We start from the raw sequence: 19,737 nt of genomic DNA on the forward strand, positions 1-19,737 counted from the left end.
AAGAATAATTTAGAGGCAATGAAAATGTTCTGAATCTTGATTGTGGTGGATTCCTGGATATACACAGCTGTTAGAACTCATCAAACTGTATACTCTTAAGTGGATGTAGTTTCTTCTGCGTAAATTAGTCTTCAATGTTGAAAAGAAAACCAAAAAAAGAATAGTATTCTTGACCAAAGAAAAGTATCTAAAGAATATCCATGAGTAGTGGATATCGTACCATACCCCGATTTTAGTTTTGTAAATGATAGAGTAGTGTTCTAGAAAAGACCATACACCTTTTTAATTTTCTTCACATTTGTTTAGAAATTTAGTATTTCTAAATTACTTTTACATTGATTATCACAACTGATCTTTCCAGCAATCTTCTGAACAGGGTAGTTTTCTCAGTACTGATGAAGAAACTAAGGCAAGCTTGAAAACTTGAGGTTGCATAGCTATAGTTAGCAAATAATGACAGTTTCTCCCAACTACTCCCCCTCCCCTGAAATGGCATTCTGGTCATATCTCCCTCATTTTGACTTAGAGCTGTTAAAATTTCTTTTAGTCAGCAAGGAACTGCAGTACTGTGAAGTGACCAGAAGTTGGTTACTCATGGGGATTGTGGATATTACTTTTGGGGCCAAGTTTGCCTATTTTGACCCAAAGCATACTTTTATTTTGTCTTTATGTGACCTGACAGATTGAGAAATTAATTACTTCTAAGAGTAACTTAATTTGTAGGGCTAAAATTTTGTCACTTTAAAACCCTTTGCCTATCAACTGTCAGCAGTTCCCCAGTTCAGTTATTCTATAAACTTGTCCGTCTTTCTTTCCTTGTGGTACCCTATGAATTCCCATCTTTCAAGGAAAAACCTTGGACAGGTAAACAAGTGAGAGGAACTTAGTAAACCATCCCCCAACTCACACTTCTCACTGCCTTATCACACACAGATCCCACATCCCACCAGACTAGGATAAGAGGTAAAAATATTCTGGCTTCCATAGTTGTGACTTTTAAATATATTGATATATGTACTGTTCAAATTATACGTGAGCTGCAATAAGGTTGAATAGAACTTTGTTTCGAAGAAGAAATATTTTCTTAATTTCAGACAATTTAAACAGTTTTTGTTCATTTTAAATAGAGGATTGTTTGGATCTTGCTTTGTGCTAGCATTTTTTCAGTTACAAGTAACAGAGAACACAACGCAAACTGAATTAAAGAGAATTTATTGCACTCCAGTTATAGTACATAACTCTCTATGTCAGCTTCACCCTCAGGCTGGTTTATCTCATTGGGCTGGGATTGTAGTAATTGGTTTAGGCCAGAGGACGCCTACCAGTGCAATGTTACAGCCATTTTGTTACTAATGTGGCCAAATACCATCTCACCTACCCCCAGTGACTGCTAGCCCAGGAGGAAAAGGAGGAAGGAGGCTATTGTAGAAGACACACCCACAGTGTCTTCTACAATAGCCTAGAAAAGTACTTCTGCCCAACAAGTGTGCTGCTTTCCTTTTGAAAATTTGTACAATTAGCCCTTACTTCTCTGTGAAAAAGTATAAACAGCAAAATTCTTCTGTGCTGTTTCTGAAATAGTGTTATCATCTCAAAATTGTGTTTGATAAAACTGCTATTGAGCTTATAAAATCTAAGTTAACCACCTGAAAAATGTTTTCTGGCACGTACTTTTTTCTTTTTAAAAATATATCTTTATGGCTTTCGGAGAGAGGAAGGGAGAGGGGGAGAGAGAGAGAGAGACAAAGACATCAGTGATGAGAGAGTCATTGATGGGCTACTCCTGCACGCCCCCCACCAGGGATCAAGCCCGAAACATGGGCATGTGCCCTGGTCAGGAATCAAACTTCAATCTCCTGGATCATAGGTCAGTGCTCAACCGCCGAGCCATGCCAGCAGGGCATGGCATGTATTTTTTTCTTCAAAGAAAAGCATTATGTCGAATGCCAAAAGGTTTGTGAAAATTCTAAACTGCATATGAAGCTCAAGCTGTCTGCCTTCAGGATATAAGTTTAAAGAAAATTTATAAATTTTATCACAGAAAATTTGAATTACTTTATTATAATATTATTTTAAAAATGGGGCTTCTGTTGCTTGGAATATTATGATTTGCTTTCATTAAGCTATTGGATGGCAAAAATTTTACCATGCAAAGGACATTAGTAATTAGGAATTTAAATATGACACTAAGGCAAGAAACCATAAAGAAAAGATTAACAGATTTGATTATTTAAAAATACAAAGCTATAATATGGCAGAAAAGACACCCTTATTAAAGTTTAGGCATTGTTGTTTGCTCAGCTAAAGGTAGAGAATCTTAGACTTTTTTCTAACATTTAAAGGGTTAATATTTGTACTATATAAATGTGAAAAAATAAATGGGGGCATAATATATAAAATTTATAAATTTACAAAAGAAGAAATACAAATGACCAGTAAGCTTGAAAATGCACTTAATCTCAATAATCAAAAACATAATACAAAAGTAAAATTGGTGAAGGTTAATAGTTAATAATGCCCAGATTTGGCATGATTAATTTTGAGATAGGCATTTCCATATAAGATTTTGGGACTGTAATAAATGTATCCTTTTTGGAGGTCAGTTTAGCAATACAGAAGCCTTACAAAAAAGTTCATGCCTTTAAATTTAGCAATTCAGCTTCTAGAAATTTATTTCCAAGGAAATGACTGGATTATTTAAACATAAATCTATATGTCTTTTAAGGCAAAATATTGAAAACACTCCTAAATGTCTATTGGTAGGGAATAGGTCAAATAAAATGTATTTGCATAGATAGATGCTTATGTGTTCACATGGATATGTGTATAAAAAAAGGTTAGCTCTAGGGGATTTGAGGGATGGGGAATTAATAGAGAAACTTACTTTTTTAGAATTTAAAGAGTTTATTAGTGAACCAGTGAGACAGAGAGTAGGCTACTCCACAGACAAAGCAGCTGGAAAAACTTTTTATATTGTGTTGCTTTTTTATGAGCTTCCGGCACTGTAATCAGAAAAATTAAAAGGGTATTTTTTTACTTTGGAAATAAGGAGCAAGGACATCATGCTAAGTGAAATAAGCTGGTCACAAAAAAGACATAATGTTTGATTCCACTTGTATGAGGTACCGAAAGTATTGAAACTCCTAGAAACATGAAGTAGAGTTGAGGCGGCCGGGACTGGGGATGGGAGGATATGCTGGGTTGTTCAATGGGGGTAGAGTTTCAGGTTTGCTAGCTGAAAAAGTTCTAGAGATCTGTTGCACAAAATTGTACAGAATATAGTTAATACCACTCACCTATACTCTTAAAAATAATTTAGATGGTAAATTTTATGGGGTTTTTACCACAATTTATTTATTTATTTTTTAATATATCTTTATTGATTTCAGAGAGAGGAAAAGAGAGGGAGAGAGAGATACAAACATCAGTGATGAGAGAGTCATTGATCGGCTGCCTCCTACACGCCCCAGACGGGGGATCCAGCCCGCAACCCGGGCATGTGCCCTGACCAGGAATCGAGCCCCAATCGCCTGGATCCTAGATTGACGCTCAACCGCTGAGCTACGCCCGGCCGGGCTTACCACAATTTAAATATATTTCTTTTAAAAACAATGATATCGCCATAATTGTTAAAGACAAAGAAATAGAATTTGAGTGATTTCAGTGATTGCTTAGAGTTTTTATTATGAAAGTTTAAATCAGTGAACCAGAGTACAGACTGTGAGGTGAGATGTGATGCTTGTTTGATATGTACACATTTTATTTTATGCATGAATATTTCCCTAAATTTAAATATCTTTTTTTTTTGTTTCTGCACTTTTTTTACTGAGATATAATTGATGTATAACATTATATTCGTTTCAGGTGTATAGAGTAATGATTCAATATTTATATATTGAGAAATATACAAATCTAGTAAATCTAGTTAACATCCATTACTACACATAGTTACAAAAAAATTTTTTTTGTGGTGAGAACTTTCAAGCCGTACTTACTCTCTTAGTAGCTTATGAATTTGAATATTTTGAAAATTAAATTTTAACTTCAAAATTGGTAATTGTTATAAAACTAAAGAATAAATGAATAAAATAAAGCATTACATCAAAAAATAGGAAACTAGTGCAAAATTGGTTTTGCAAAGGAAATTTAAATAGAATTTAAGTAAGTCATTTGTGAATTAGACTTCAAACAGTCCCAAAGGAACCAATAATGTTACAGTGCATTCGTAGATTAATAAGAAAATGCAAATACCTAAATTCAAGAATTTAACACACCATTTCTGAAGAGTTACCTTACTGAAAATCATTGATTCAGTGAGTGTTTCAATAAAGAGAGAATGAGCTAAAATGACCACACATCCCCACACACCAAAAAAAACACCTACCTCAGTTCCCAATAAGACTATTTTTGTCCTATTAATTATTATGCAGCTCAGATAAGAGTTATCAGAACTTAGTATAGCTGGGTTTTCAAGAAAGTAAACTTTAAACAAAATTTGTGTATAGTGTTATATATAAAATCCCTTAGGTATTCGTTTGTCTCTTGTTATTGCCTCAAAAATAGAAAAATGAGAAAAGTAGTTGCTTTGAGTTGGCATATAGTAAAACTTGACATTTTTTAGTATGTTACTTTCTCCTGCTGAGTGGGTATAAGTAATGGATATGTCTTAGTCTTTTTTTTTCCTAATTAAAATAATGTATGTTGGAATTTGTGAGAATTTACAAAAGATGACCATAAATTGCCAAATGTAATTGTGTGGTATTGTGCATGTAAAAATATACAGTGACTCTGTATTCTAAAACTTCTTTCTAAGAACAGCCATGTTAAAGTTAAAACATATATAGTAATTAGATGTTAATTTAATAGTGTGAAAATGGTACTGATGTTATGTTAAATTTACTTGATTAATCAATAAGTTACTTTACTGAAGCCTAAAAGTTTAATATGCCTATATTTGTTTTTCTCTTTTTTTCTAGACGGATTCCATTTCTAGGTATGTTTTACCTCTTTTTTTACTACCTCCTCCTTTTTATTCTTTCTAAAAATGTGTGGCTACATATTTATAGATTTTGTAAATTGATACAAATATTTTGAGTACTAAAAATCTATCAATATTTAGATGACCTAATAACTGTTATTAGCTTTCTTTGTCAAAGGCATTAATTCTGGTTCTATAGTCACAGTGAGTCACAATTTTTCTCAGATCTTTACAACATTGATAACTTTTAAGTTTTCCTAAGCTTCCTAAGTTACTTCAACAATGACTATGTCATTATTAACATCAGAGGCTGATGAAACCCACCCAAAATTTATTTCATTAAGTATTCAGAATTTTCTTTCTTATCTGGTTTAAATAAAAGAAAGCCAGTGAAAACACTAAGAAATGTCATCTAGCTCAAAATTAGTGATCTTTTTAGAGCACTCCCTTAAATCTAATCTCCATTCCATTTTTCTTTCCCATAATTGTAATCCAAAGCCTTGTAAAACCAGGAACAAATTTTTATGTACTGATGATTGTATTGAGTTGAAATGTAGAGACATTATTAGAAAATGTAACCTGAATTCAGAACCAGATAAGAGGAGAATTCTCATTTACAAATGAGATATGTTTTTCTTGTTTAGGACAAATCTATTATCTGTCACTTTCGGATAGACTGTTATTAGTTCATCAAATCAAAAATGTTATAATTTTAAAGCACAATTATATACTACTTTAAAAATAAGAAAAATGCTTCCAATTAAACTGTAATACACCATCAGTTGTAAGCTATGTTCTGATGATGTTCAGAGATGATAAAATGTGAGAAAAATGTACAATGTAAAATTTTTAAAATAATTTATCCTGGTGTGAAACCAGTTTTGACTTTTGAATTTCTTCCTCAAATAATGGAAATTAGTAGTATTAAAAATCTCTTTTATTATATATTATAAAAATTGATTAGATGACAGATGAGGGAGAATGTTACCTACTATTTGGAATATCAAGTTAATGTATCCTAGGATGAATGTTAATGTAAGTATGAAAGCCTATAATAAAGATTTTGACTTAAACTCATCTTTTGAAGATATGAAACCAGTTCCACATCAGCTAGTGATCGGTATGATTCCTTGCTGGGTCGCTCTGGCTCATACAGTTACTTAGAAGAAAGAAAACCTTACAGTAGCAGACTAGAAAAGGACGACTCAACTGATTTTAAAAAGGTACTTGGGTTATTTAGTTAAATTTAATTTAAAGTAATTTGTTTGTTAAGATATATATGTTTAAATATTCCTAGAAACTCATAATGAGATCAAGATCTTGAACTATCTTACTCTAATTTTTAGTTTGGAGCGATTAATGGTAAGAATATAAATGGCTGTCCATTTGTTTGTTTTTTAAAGGAAAGGATAAAATACTTAGGACTTTATTTCACATTTAAGTGTCTCAGACCAGTACTGTGATACTGTGATTTAGCTGAAAAGAGGCACTGGGGCAGGTGTGTGAGTGTGTGTGTGTGTACAAGGACACACACACACTTCTTTATTGGTTACTTGGAAGCAGCCAAAGAATACAGGTTTTCCTAGGAGAATACCGTTTTTCTTAGGTAGCAAAAAAATTGCTGTAGCTCAACTGTTGTTAATAATAAAGGGTGGGAGTAATTAAGAAATAAATGGAAATTCAGCAATCTAGGATTCTGACTGTCACAATCCTTCATATTATGAGCTTGGAGTAAACCTGATGAAGTGTGTTGGAAGAAAAAGAAGGCTTGTGGAGTTTGTATATGTTCCCAGGTATTTGGCAGCTATTTGAATTACCCACTTTATTACAAGCCAAATCACCAGGAGAAGAAAGGTAGGGGGTCAGTTTACATTGTGAATAAGATTCAGTCATTCAGTAAAGAAGTGAACACTGAACTGTGCTATACAGGAAGTGAACTTCCACTCATGGGCAGTGAGGTGGAGATATTGTCCCTGCTTTTATGAGCATCTTCCATGTATTGGGGGAGAGAGAAATTTTCATACAATCATACCAATGTATGTATACCTTAAAAATTATAACAATTATTAAGAAACAGTTTTTATAAAGTGTATAATAAAGTTATATAAAGTTTTATATAGTAAGGAAGCAGTTTTATAAATGTATGTACAAAGGAAAGTGTCAGGGCCTGAGGATGGATTTCCTAAGGAAGTGAAGCTGCAGCCAAAGAACAGAAAGGTGATGAGTAATTACCAGCAAAGCTGGGAGAGAAAAAATGTTCCAGGTAGAGTGAACTGCAAGCACATAGATCTGATGGTGGAAGGGTACACGATGCATTGTAGTTAAATTTTCATTATGGCTAGTGAATGGAAGGGATGATGGTGTAAGATGCAACTAAATGTGTAGACTGGAACCAAGACCATACAGTAATACCATAAAGGCTATTTTAAGGATATCTTTATGCTGAGAACATTGGGAAGCCATTCATGGGTTTTTAACGTATAAGATGGAGATGTTAATGGAATGGTTGGTATATGAAAATTGAGATTGTCATTTTGAAAAGTTAACTTTTGCTGCTGTGTAGAAAACAGGTTAGATGGAGGTCAGGAGAATAAGTCTAGCATTAGAATCGTTTAGATAAGAGATGATTATAGCCATTTATCATGGTAGTAGTAGAGATGAGGGAAAAAGAAGTAGTAAATTCAGGTGTTATGAAAGTATTCAAGAAAGATTTCACTTACCTTTTAACTTTAGTAAAAATAATGCAAACATAATGATAAATGCAGTTAATACTCTCTCACTGTCAGGAATTGAAGAGGGCATGATAGGCAGGAAAGCTCACAGACCACAAGTAAATATCACAGTGTCTCCATAGCTCCAGCTATCATTACTGTGCACATATGTGGTCCCTCTTTATCAGAAAACTGAATTTTTTTTTAATGGAAACTGAAAAATCAGATTTTTCAGCGAAGTCTTTAATTTTAAGTACTGGAACTAGTTTTTTAAGAGTTTATGTAGGACAAACACCTGTGTAATCAAAAATGTCTGCATTGCAACCACAAAATATTAAAATATAATTTTAATGTATCCTTAATACCTCATGTTACATTAATCTTTCTATACAAGTTTTAATATTGCAAAGTAATCAATAGGAAATCTTATTAAACTATTAGGGCAGAAAAGTAATTTGTTCTCTTATTTTTATAGCTTTATGAACAAATTCTAGCTGAAAATGAAAAGCTGAAAGCACAGCTACATGATACAAACATGGAACTGACAGATCTTAAATTGCAGTTGGAAAAGGCTACCCAGGTTTGAACTGTTTTCTCTTTTTTACTATAAAGGCAATGGTTGTGATTTATTCTGTCTAAAAGATTGTATTGAAATGTTCTCTAGTGTTCTAAACATAAGTTTGGTTAATGATATATAGCTTATTTATTAGTCAGAAGGAAACAAGATAATACAGTTTACTGATCATTTCATCATTTCATCTACCTTTTTCTAAACTAAATTAAAAATATAAAAGTATAGCCTCAAAATGGAAAGTCTAAATACTTTTAAGCTTTTTAATACCTATGTTGTGATACATGAAGGATTTAAATGCTTGTTTCCAGCATACCAAATGTAGCAAGACATTAAAAGCATCCATACAGAATCTCCTTAAAGTTATAAAGTTTCTTTATAATAATGTTTATTTGTTATGAATATTTATCGTTCAAAAAAGATGACTTGATATAGGAATGCTGAAAGAAGATAATTGTAGTTATAATTCATTTTGCCTTCCTTCTATGAAATAGCCTAAAGGAGAGTATTTTGGACAAGAAAATTTGATAGCCAAACAGAACTCAGAACCTTGTTCCTTTGGTCTAGGATTTGTATGATGTAGGAATTGTTTCCCAAGCTCTTTTTTCATGGAACGCTAGTCCCGGGAGACAGTAATAGGCGTATTTCCTCCTCTTTCTCCTCCTGCCCCCACTTCAAAAAAAAAATAGGAGCTTTGTGATCCAAGAAAATTGGGAAATACTGTATGTTCTACATCTCAGAGATTTTACAGAGTCTCTTTATATGTTAAAGGGTCTAAGGGGTCTCGTTATTGTTAAGAAAACAAACTCGTTTAAATTTAACATGGGACTTTTTAGCATAAACACATGTCTGCAGTACAGCTCTTGGAATCCAGTTTGAAAGCACTGGTCTGAAATGTCATCTCCAGTTCTATAAATGATACTGCGTACTTTCTTTGGCCGTTTTTTACACTCATCTTTTTCATAATTTTTAAAATTAATTTTCTCTGTTGGACTTATACTTGTTACCAGGTCCCTTTTTATTGTTGTTGTTAACTACTGTTATGTTGTAAAGCAATTGTCTATGCAAAATGGAAGCTGTGCTAAAATTCCAGAGCTCAAGCTAACCTTATGAGGCTATAAAGGTTCTTCACATTTCATTAGTTAATGAGGGTTTACTATAAAGATACACAGAACAAACAAAGCAGACAAACAGACTCATAGACACAGATCACTACCTTACCAGAGGTAAAGGGGGCCAATTTTTGGTGACGGAAGGAAACAAGATTTTGGGTGGTGAGCACACAGTGCAATATACAGATGATGTATTATAGAATTGTACACTTGAAACTCATATAATGTTATTAACCAGTGTCACCCCAATGAATTTAATTTTAAAAATGGGGAAAGATACACAGAGAAATAAGGCAGAACAAGAACACATTTCATGGTGACGTGTCAAAAACTTGGAATGTAATACAAGTTCAAACTTGCTGGCTTATTATTAGGCCTCATGGTAAACTGGAAGGTCATCGTTCTTCAGGTTGCATTAGTAGCTTAGTGAGCCTCCATATGTGAAAATACCAGTTTTTTGAAAATAGCTTTAGCTCTAGAAATTTGGTAATAATGTTTTCCAAATAAAAATGTTCACTGCCTGTTTCCTACTGTAGTATTCTGTCATAGTGACTCAGCTAATCTGAGCAGTTTCCACTGCTTACTGCCTTCTCTGTTTTTCTCTGCTCTTCTGCCTCTCTGTTGTCATCTGATTCTTCCCATGTGTCTCCCATTCAAACTCTACAAGAGAGTGGAACTGATAGACTTAGCCAGTTACTATCAGTATGGAGCAATCCTGTTCGTGCTTGTGGCTCTAATAATGACCATTTCCTGGGACACTGAATAACTTAAAGCAAACTGCCTTTGGGTCATAAACCAATTTCTGATCCCATCAGCTGGCCAGAGAAACAAGTCACTGTATTAAAAAATGCGACAGTTTCACCCACGGGGCCAGCGTGGCTCGGTGGTTGAGCGTCGACCCATGAACCTGGAGGTCGAGGTTCAATTTCCAGTCGGGGCACGTGCCCTGGTTGTGGATTCGATCCCTGGCAGGGGATGTGCAGGAGGCAGCTGATTGATGATTCTCTCTCATCATTGATGCTCTATCCCTCTCCCTTCCTCTCTCTGAAATCAATAAAAACATTTTTTTTTTTAAGTGACGGTTTCTGCCTTCACAGGCATGCCCAATATACTGAATTAATAATGGGAAGGGTAATTCAAAGTGTAAGATATTGAGTAAATATTCAGAGTTAATATCTTAGTTGAAAAAACGAAAATTTAGGAATATATGTAAGAGTAAAACTGATAAGCATTAAAAATTATTTTCTTCTTTAGAGTATTTATCTTGAGCATTTAAGTCTACTGTGAATCCTTCCACCAGATTTTTTTTTAGCATTACTTCCATAACTACTTAGGAATATACGTAGAGGTGGAAGTTTTGATAGTTGCATGGAATTTTTCCAAGGGAACTATTATTCCAAAAATTAATCTTAAAGTTTAGGTGTATTTGATAGTATTTAGCCAATGGACTTTAGAATCCTTGAATCCTGCCTTACTCCAGCCACCCCTCTCCATATTTCCAAGGGAGAGAAATAGGCTAACTTACCAGAAACTAGTTTGATGAATATTGTCAAATGTCAATTCACCACATTTGCTAGTTGCAAGTTTAACATGACATCTAGAATATTTACCAAAAATATTAATTAAAATTGATTTTTTTTTTAACCTAAGAAATTGGCAAATGAATCATAAAATTGCTTAAATGTTCCTATATGGAAAAAAAATGTCCAATAAAATACTAATTTTCTAAAACTTATTTAACTTCTATTTGATGACATTGTTCCACCTATTTATTATTTGTTCTAGGTGCTTTTTTTTTAATATATCTTTATTGATTTCAGAGAGAGAAAAGGAGAGGGAGAGAGAAACATCAATGATGAGAGAGTCATTGATCGGCTGCAGCCCACAACCCGGGCATGTGCCCTGACCTGGAATCGAACCCTGAACGCCTGGATCCTAGGTTGACGCTTAACCACTGAGCCATGCCCGGCCAGGCTCTAGGTGCTTTTGAATGTAATTTAATTCTTCAATCTTTTAAGCATTTTTAGGATTCATTTACATGTTCTGAAATGGTATATTAGCCTTTGTTTTACATTTCTAGCAATTAAAATATAAATTCGAATTTTAAAATGTCAAAAAGAAATTAGGATTAGCTGAAACAGTTTCATCATAATAGAAATTCTGAATTTGATTTATAACAGTAAACAACTGAAATACCCTCCCCCCCTTATTTCATTACACTTATATTCCTCACATATTTTTTCCTTTTCTTGCAGAGACAAGAAAGATATACTGATAGGTCACTATTGGAAATGGAAAAAAGGGTAAGTGTCCATTTTGTTGAATATCATTTTCCTACCTTATTGTTTTGTATAAACAGCAGTAGTCTTTTTCCTTTATTTTTGTGGATGGTAGTTTTAATGAGTTAAATTAATACTCATTAATTTAATTCGAATGTTTTCTAGCTTACCTTCTTTTACAGAGTTCTGTGGGGTGTCTCTCGGTGTGAAAGTGTCTTGTTAGATAAGACTTAATTTACTATATTATTCTTTTAGTGGATTACAAAATATCTTGCTTGATTCTGAAATGTACACATTGTGATAGTGAATTTGTTACTTTTTATATGTCATTTATTTCTGATTTTGGTAGTAATATACTGAAAACATTGTAATCATGTATACATTTAGTTTAGGTCTTTGCAAAATTAAAATACTTCCTTTTTTAAAGCTTCAGTGGGCATCAAATTTTCAAATTCTTTTAAAAAGTTATTTTAATAATACTTCATTTTGAGTTTAAGTATTTAACTTAAGTAAAATATTTTAAACAAAAAATATAAGAAAATTCTTTTGCCATTTTATGTCTTTCTGTAATTTTTTATCTGGCTATGATATATTCACTTTTATTTCTTTCTGTTTATTATTATTATTGGTCAGGGCCATAGGAATAACTGTATAAGTTTAGTCTGAGCAGTTGAGAATGTATAAATGATCAAAAGTTAAAGAACAAGTGCTCGAAGAGTATCTGTTAATGAAAATGGGCGGTGACTAGTAAGGTTTCAACCAAAGAAGAAATTTCATCCTGGGTATCTGTGATCTCTAGATCAAAGAACAAGTAATCAGGAGCAGTTGATTTAAAAAACATTTTCTTCTATTCCATTTTAAAAATAGCCAATTTATTGTTCTCACCAGAGAGAGAGAGAGAGAGAGAGAGAGAGAGACAGAAATGATACTAAAATATGGAATATATAAATAAAGTCTGTTAATGTCTGTGCCATTTACTAAATTGTACCTTGAAATAACTAGTTATTTTATTATGATTTCAGCAGTTTTAAAAATTGTTGTTCTAGGCCATTTTAAAAATTATTGATGCCCTGGCCAGGTGGCTCAGTTGGTTAGAGCATCATCCTGTTGCACCAAAGTTGCTTGTGGGTTTGATTACCAGTCAGGGCCCATGATAAGAGTCAACCCGTGAATGCACAAATATGTGGAATAACTAATCAATGTTTCTCTCCCTCTCTCTAAAATCACTCAATAGAAATATGTGTGCATGTGTGTATAATAAAACTATTTGTATAACTAATAATTGCTAAAAATTTAGAATCACTTACTTTATTAAATTTAATATTAATTATATTCTTTCACAATATTACTGTTATTGAATTATATATATAAGAGCTGTAGAAATCGTAAAAACCACTCACTTCTCTGTTATCCATACTAATGGTTGAGATGAATAGGCATATAACAAAATATACTTACTCAAAAAATTATCTTTAAGAATATTTAATATTTCTTGTGAAAATAATGTTTATCACACAAAAAATTAGCAAAAGAAAAAATAAAATCATCTATAATCCTGTCATAAGAGATTGATATTTTGATGTTTATCCTGTTTGATCTAGACTTAGGCACATGATACACGTTTTTGTTTTCTGACATCCTCACCTCGCCTCTTTTTTCTGCCAAATGCAGATAAATTTACAAAGTAGCTAATTCACTCTCAATTTAACTGGCATTGGCAGTCATAGCATTAATAATAACTGCCAACATTTATTCAGCACTCTTTTACATGCTAGGCAGGTTCTGGGCTAAGCACTTTACATGCATTTTTCTCTTAACCATATTTTTAATGTTAGTAAGTTTATTTGTCAGACATAAGAAATATCCTATCACTTTACAGTTATCAGTTTGGCAAAAGGCAATTTGGTACAGTGTTTTGTCTTTATCACTAAATGGTTAAAACCTTGAAGTCACCTAATAAAATTAAGGATGGTGGGGCAATTAATTACTTGTCAGTTGGAGAAAATAGGCAATTTCTGATATTTCACAAAGTTATGAGAATTAAATATGACACTATGTGTCCTAGTATTTTGAGAAGTGCGATGGTTTTTATGAATTTGTCATGTCTGTATTAACTAGGAGAAAGGTCTGTTCATAGAAAATAACATACTGATAAGAATAACATGGTGTACTTATAAAACTACTAGTAGAATTCCATCTATTTTTTTTAATTACATACCCTTAAAAACATTAACATTTACAGTAAATATACCTCTTCACTAAATATGAACATTAATTATTAATCTGGGAAAAAATGTCTTGGAAGTAATTTTGGTGTAATTAAACTAAATTTAAATGGTTTGTATCTGAAAGGTGACCGGCAAGAGTCAGTATCTTCTGGGCGGTATGACCTAACCAAAGTTTTACAGCACATTAATTATTGCTGCTTGCTTTTTGCATAACACCCTAGAATGCTTATTATTTGAGGGAGAATAAAGCAGTACACTGCAATAATGTATGTTGCCTTTGCCTGTCACTCTTTGAAATAAGGTATTTTAAAATAAAATAAATGCTGCAGTTGCTTCTTCATTAGATTCACTGCATAATGCTACACAGTATCAACCTAATACAAAGCTGTGAAGTAAATTGGATAAGTAATGGCTAGTAAATAAATGTGGGTGGAAGAGATGAACTTCTCTTAGATCCTATCGAAATTTTAAAGTACAAATATTTTAGGCACGTTTGCTTCTGGCTTTTCTGCTTCTATCACTAGAATGATTGCATCTTTGTGTGAGTTTTTTTTGTTTGTTTTCTATACAATCCTCAGTCTTTAGTATTGGTTTACTCTATCCTTGAGTTTTATGTGAGCTAAAACAGTTTGAACATGTTATATAGCATCTTACCAGGAAGTCAGTGCTTTAAAGAAAAAGCTATAGACAGTAATGGACCTTCATATTTATTTCTCTCAAAGTTTGGAAAGCTCTTTACACATCACTGGCATCACATCTTTTTCTACACTGCTCCTAATTTGATTTTTTATTCTAAAGTGGCACTATTTCACAATTTAGAAGAAAATGTAAGAATATAACAATTATATAACTAATATTGGTACCTTAAATTGATCTAGGAACGAAGAGCTCTAGAAAGAAGAATATCTGAAATGGAAGAAGAGCTCAAGGTGAGTAAACCATGCTGCTTATGAGACATAGTGCTGCCTGTGAACTCAGTTTCCAGTACTGTTACGATGTATGTTTACAGTAATTGTCCTCAGAGCTGTTTGCACAGTCTGTGATTTATCTACATCCATGCCTCTCTTTCTTCCTAGGTCTTAGGTGGGCTAGGGAAGTATTTAAAACACACACCTTTTTGTTAATCAATTTTTATGGCACTTTTGATGTCCAAGTATAGAACAAATTAGACAATAATGACTATAAGATTTGAGATTTATTATTTATTCTTCACATTCACATTTTCTGTTTCTTGGAAAGTAAATAGTGAAGGTGTTTCAATATAAAAATACTCTCCTTTAAAAATAAAGGATATTAGAATAGTGGACAAGCAGAGCTATATTTTATCAAACTCTGCATTACCTGTGGAAATAACTATTTGTTTTGAATGTTGGAACATTGTTTGCAGAAGAAAAAAAAAATAGAATAGTTAATTCATTAACTTTTATCACATTGTCTTGCATAAAATATCTCTATCACATTATGAATTAAGGAACGAGTGCATAGGAAATTGTGCCCATAGAATTAGAATTTCAAGATTAAGTGTTTTAGTATTAAATTATTTGGTTACTTACTAGAACATTATTATTGAGTGCCTTTGAAGACAAATTTTTTGGCTTTTGTTTGCTTATGTATTTTGTTTGATATGGAATTTAAGACTACACTGTTTATCTTTGTAAATCTCATGGAATACTTTTTTAAGAATTTTTTCTTATATTCATTGTCTATGATGCTTTATATTTTTTTTACTGTACTCTTTTCCATTTTCTTATTTTTTATTTCTTTATGTTCTGATTCCTGCAGAACCTGCATCAAATAAAGCAAATTCAAACTCTGAGAGAGTTAAATGAACGACTGCTGATTGAGAATAGGGCCTTGACGAGAGTGGTAGCCAAGCGCTCAGGGTTCTGTAGGAAACTGCAGTCTGTGAACCTATAATTTATAGTTCCATCATTTCTTCTTGGTAGAGCCAGGCAGGTGTTTTTATATTAGTAAGCGTGTCTTGAATTCACTTTTACAAATTAATGCCATTTTGTCTGGAGCTTATCATTTAACTTTAATTATGCATGGCTTCTCAGAATGTTAGAAAGTGTCACTAATTATATATTTAAGCTGATAAACTACAGTAAACTTAGGGAATGATTTTGGAATTTAAAGACTTGTCTGCACTTTCGCAAAGCTTTGCACATTTCGGCTCCAAAAATATTTTAAGGCTTAGAAATATGGTTGTTATATTTAAAATGCTTAACTGGAAAGAAAATAGAACATAAACAACATAACACATATTTTACACATAATATATATTGAAGCTGGAGATTAAGCATGCACTATCTGTTCTTTAAAATGTCACTTTCAGTCAGAGCCATCTTAATATTCACTTAGTTCTCTATTACAGAGGTATTTTAATACATAAACTTCAGATTACTGTATTTTATATCCATAAATTTCAAACACAGGTAAGAATTGGTCGGGTCCATATAAAATTAAACTCTTCATATCGATTTTGCTTATATTTTTGCTTATATTTTGCTAACTATCTTGGAAAGTATGTTTTAATGTCCAAAATATAAGCTGTTCCATTTCCTAGCAAATCTAGTAGAGCACATGTAATTTAAATCATTCTTAGTAGAAAACCCAGGTCACTAATAACATTTTCTCCCCCTCCTTCAGTTTGTCTTCAAAACAGAAAATGGATTTGCTTTACTTTGAGGATGTGAGGGTGTATTTTCTGTTTATTCCAAATAACTGGTTATTTTTTCTATGCTTGAATATTTCCATAAATACAGGCTTACTACTTATGTTTATAAATTATTTTCTCCTATTCTCATAATAGTAATAATTGCTTTATTACCATTGAATGAGCACCTATTTTTGGATCAGATATTGTATAGTCACTTAAACTCAGTACCATAGGAGAATCCTTTAAAGAATTTTAATAATTTAGAACAAGCCTAACTCCCTCAAAACTTTTCCAAATATGTTGATTTTCTTGTGAAATATATAAGTGTTATGTTTTGAGGTCTGAAGTAAGTTGAGCAAAAGGCCTTGCTTTAGGTACAGACAGGAACTCTTAAAGGAGCTCCATTTTATCCTAACAAAAACAAGCTTCATTTTCTTGGCTGCTCTAATATGGTGTGCTTGTGAGTCATAATATCAAGTTATGTAGTACATTTCAACTGATAACTTTGGGAAAATAAACCTTTCATTCCATCGTTTATTAAACTAATTAGCTTCACAAATTGGGTGGTTGTTTTTTTCTTTCTTCCTGATATGTTTTAGCCACTAGAAAAATATATAACTGACAAAGCTTGTTCATGTGTCTTGTGGTGAAAATATAACATTTATTAAGAGTAACATTTTATCTTTTTATTGAGGCAAAACCTTTTCTTCATTTTTCCCCTCATAGATGCTACCAGACCTAAAAGCAGACAACCAGAGGCTAAAGGACGAAAATGGGGCCTTGATCAGAGTTATAAGCAAACTTTCCAAATAAAAAAAAAAAAAAAAGCAGCAAATCATGGAATTGCACATATTAGTAACCCAGTGGACCATAATTGACAGTCACTGGAAGCCTGGAGAGTCCTTGGAGACTGTCATTTTCGGATATCCTGCCAAATGCCCTCTTATCTTGGAGTTTTGTTTAATTTTCTGGGTTTTTTTTTTTTCTTCTTCTTCTATCAAGACCATTGTTTCATGTTAATGCAGCTGCTGAGAAGATTTTTTTTTTAAAGACTGAGAAAACTTGTTTACAGCTCCAGCATATAAGGAAAGTGTTCAAGGCCAGATATGCCTCAGATATTTAACCAGTAAGCCTTAGTTGTACATAAATACTTTCGTGTCAACAAAAACTTGCAGCTCTCACAGAAGACAGTTATTCAACATTCTTGATGTGCCACAGTTTCCAGTTTTTCGATATTTAAATTTTTTTTTGCTTTACATCTAAGTTTGGGTTTGTATGTTTTTCCTTCTAACTCTTCATGTGGCAGACTCTTCTATGTTTTCACAGCTTTTCATTTACAGAAAAGAACACTTGCTCTTCCAAGGTCATTGTCATGTATTAGGCTAATGCTGTGTTGTCTCCCACCTGGAACTGAATTGCTTGGTGGAACATTTGCTTTCACTGTTTGTGCAATATGCATTTATTTCTTATATGAATGCTTTAAAGTCAGTTGAGATTAGATTCTTTTAAACCCTATTTTCTGCCTTCATTGGGCACTTTTTTGTTTTGTTTGTTTTTTACTATTGTAGTACAAGATGTTAGATTCTATAATCTTCACATTCATTTTAGCAGGTACTGAGTGATGCTGTATATATAAATAAGTGTATTGTTTTGATTTTTAGACCACCACATGGCATGCTTGACTATTTTCTTATTTCAGATGTCTGTTAATGCAAAGTAGGCTACTCCATCATAGTGTTAAAAAAGAATTTGCTAACAATGTGATATAGACTTTAAAAGTAACACATTATGTGGAGCCCTATCTTTACAAAAGTTTTCTACTGTAAAGTGCTTTTACTTTTATTTTCAGTTTTTATTTGATAGTATTCAACCATAATTAAAGTTGCATAAGATAATTGCTTCACATTTCACATACTGATATTTATCTGAGTGCTGTCTAAAACTGTTGTGCTAGCCAAAGTAATGCTGTGGAATCATTTGCAGACTTAACCGTGAGTTAATGTTAAATGCACTGTTATTGCCATGTGAAGAGGCATCGACTTTGATACCACCATCATGTTCAGACCATTTTATACATTTCAGTGGCCTTTAAAAAAAATAGTAAAACCAAGTACATAGTGGAGATGGCTTTTATTTGGACAAATAGCTTTTATATTTTCATTAAACCATGCAAAAAATATTCCATCTTTCGGGCACATAACTGTCTCCTTAACCACTGAACAGTTCAGCCATTTGAATAAATTGTACATTGTAAAGCTTATAGTAGCTAATTGTATTATTGATTGTATTGTATACTATATTAAATGTGAATTTGTACCCCTTCATTTTAAAAGGTCATTGTGTTCTACTGCCTATTTTAGATTACTTTGGGGTTGGGAAAGGGTGTTTTGGTGAGCAGGATTTCAAGTCCTCTTTCTCTTGATTGGTTTTATGAAGATATAAGGTTATGCTCTTACTACCAAGCTCAGGATTCTTGATTTTTAAAGGTACAAGGATAGTTGTGGGAATTTTATTTTTGGTTATATTTGAACTGTATGAATGGTGGGTCTGAATATAGAGAATTTCCATGGTCTTATATAGACATAAAATATACAGATGATTGATCAGTTTGAGTGACTGCAACGTGTTCTGGTTGCGCAGCAGTTCGGCATGCTAAGGACTGTGTTTGTGAAGTCTGGGTGCCTGTGAAGAATGGTTAAATACGTGTTTCTAATAGTGTAGTGTTTTGTATTTAGGTTATTTATTCTTTGTATCTAAAACTGAACAGCTACTGTGCTATATTGATTTTATTGGTAGTATTGAGCAGACCTTGTTTCTGCATGAAACTAGTTGCAAAACCCACTATTTTGGAAATAAAAATGTATTTTGACATATACAAATAAAATGAATAAAACTATTTTAAATGTGTGAACTTTTACTGAGACATTTTAAATTTTGTTCCGAGATATTTAAATTCTGCATGGGTATTTTTTCACTAATTGCTTTACTTTGATTCTAATTTGAATAATTTTTGAAATTGTAATATTGTGATAACTTGCATAACATTGTACATGCACATCTGTAAATTCAGTCTTAATTGCCATATTTATGCAATCTGTGTACCAATTTGGACAAATGTTTATATATTTTACATAAAGCTGTCTGTATGCAGAATGTGAGAACTAGTTTTTTTATAAGTGGGTAAAAAATAATGCTAACA

General features: G+C 32.5%; 1 protein-coding gene across 3 annotated transcripts in view; it reads left to right on the plus strand.

The window, feature by feature from the left end:
* PPP1R12A (protein phosphatase 1 regulatory subunit 12A) overlaps window positions 1-19,737 on the plus strand; it is a 130,649-nt gene extending 110,912 nt beyond the window's left edge. For all 3 annotated transcript variants that reach the window (XM_081130558.1, XM_081130559.1, XM_081130560.1), the window contains 6 exons: window positions 4,977-4,993; window positions 6,066-6,201; window positions 8,165-8,269; window positions 11,628-11,675; window positions 14,758-14,808; window positions 17,265-19,737. In XM_081130558.1, coding sequence (XP_080986684.1) covers window positions 4,977-4,993; window positions 6,066-6,201; window positions 8,165-8,269; window positions 11,628-11,675; window positions 14,758-14,808; window positions 17,265-17,351 — 444 coding nt within the window. In that variant the 3' untranslated portion in view covers window positions 17,352-19,737. The remainder of the gene's footprint in view (window positions 1-4,976; window positions 4,994-6,065; window positions 6,202-8,164; window positions 8,270-11,627; window positions 11,676-14,757; window positions 14,809-17,264) is intronic.

Source organism: Miniopterus schreibersii, assembly GCF_964146895.1.
Source record: "Miniopterus schreibersii genome assembly, chromosome: 2".
In the NCBI taxonomy this organism is placed as follows: Eukaryota; Metazoa; Chordata; class Mammalia; order Chiroptera; family Miniopteridae; genus Miniopterus; species Miniopterus schreibersii.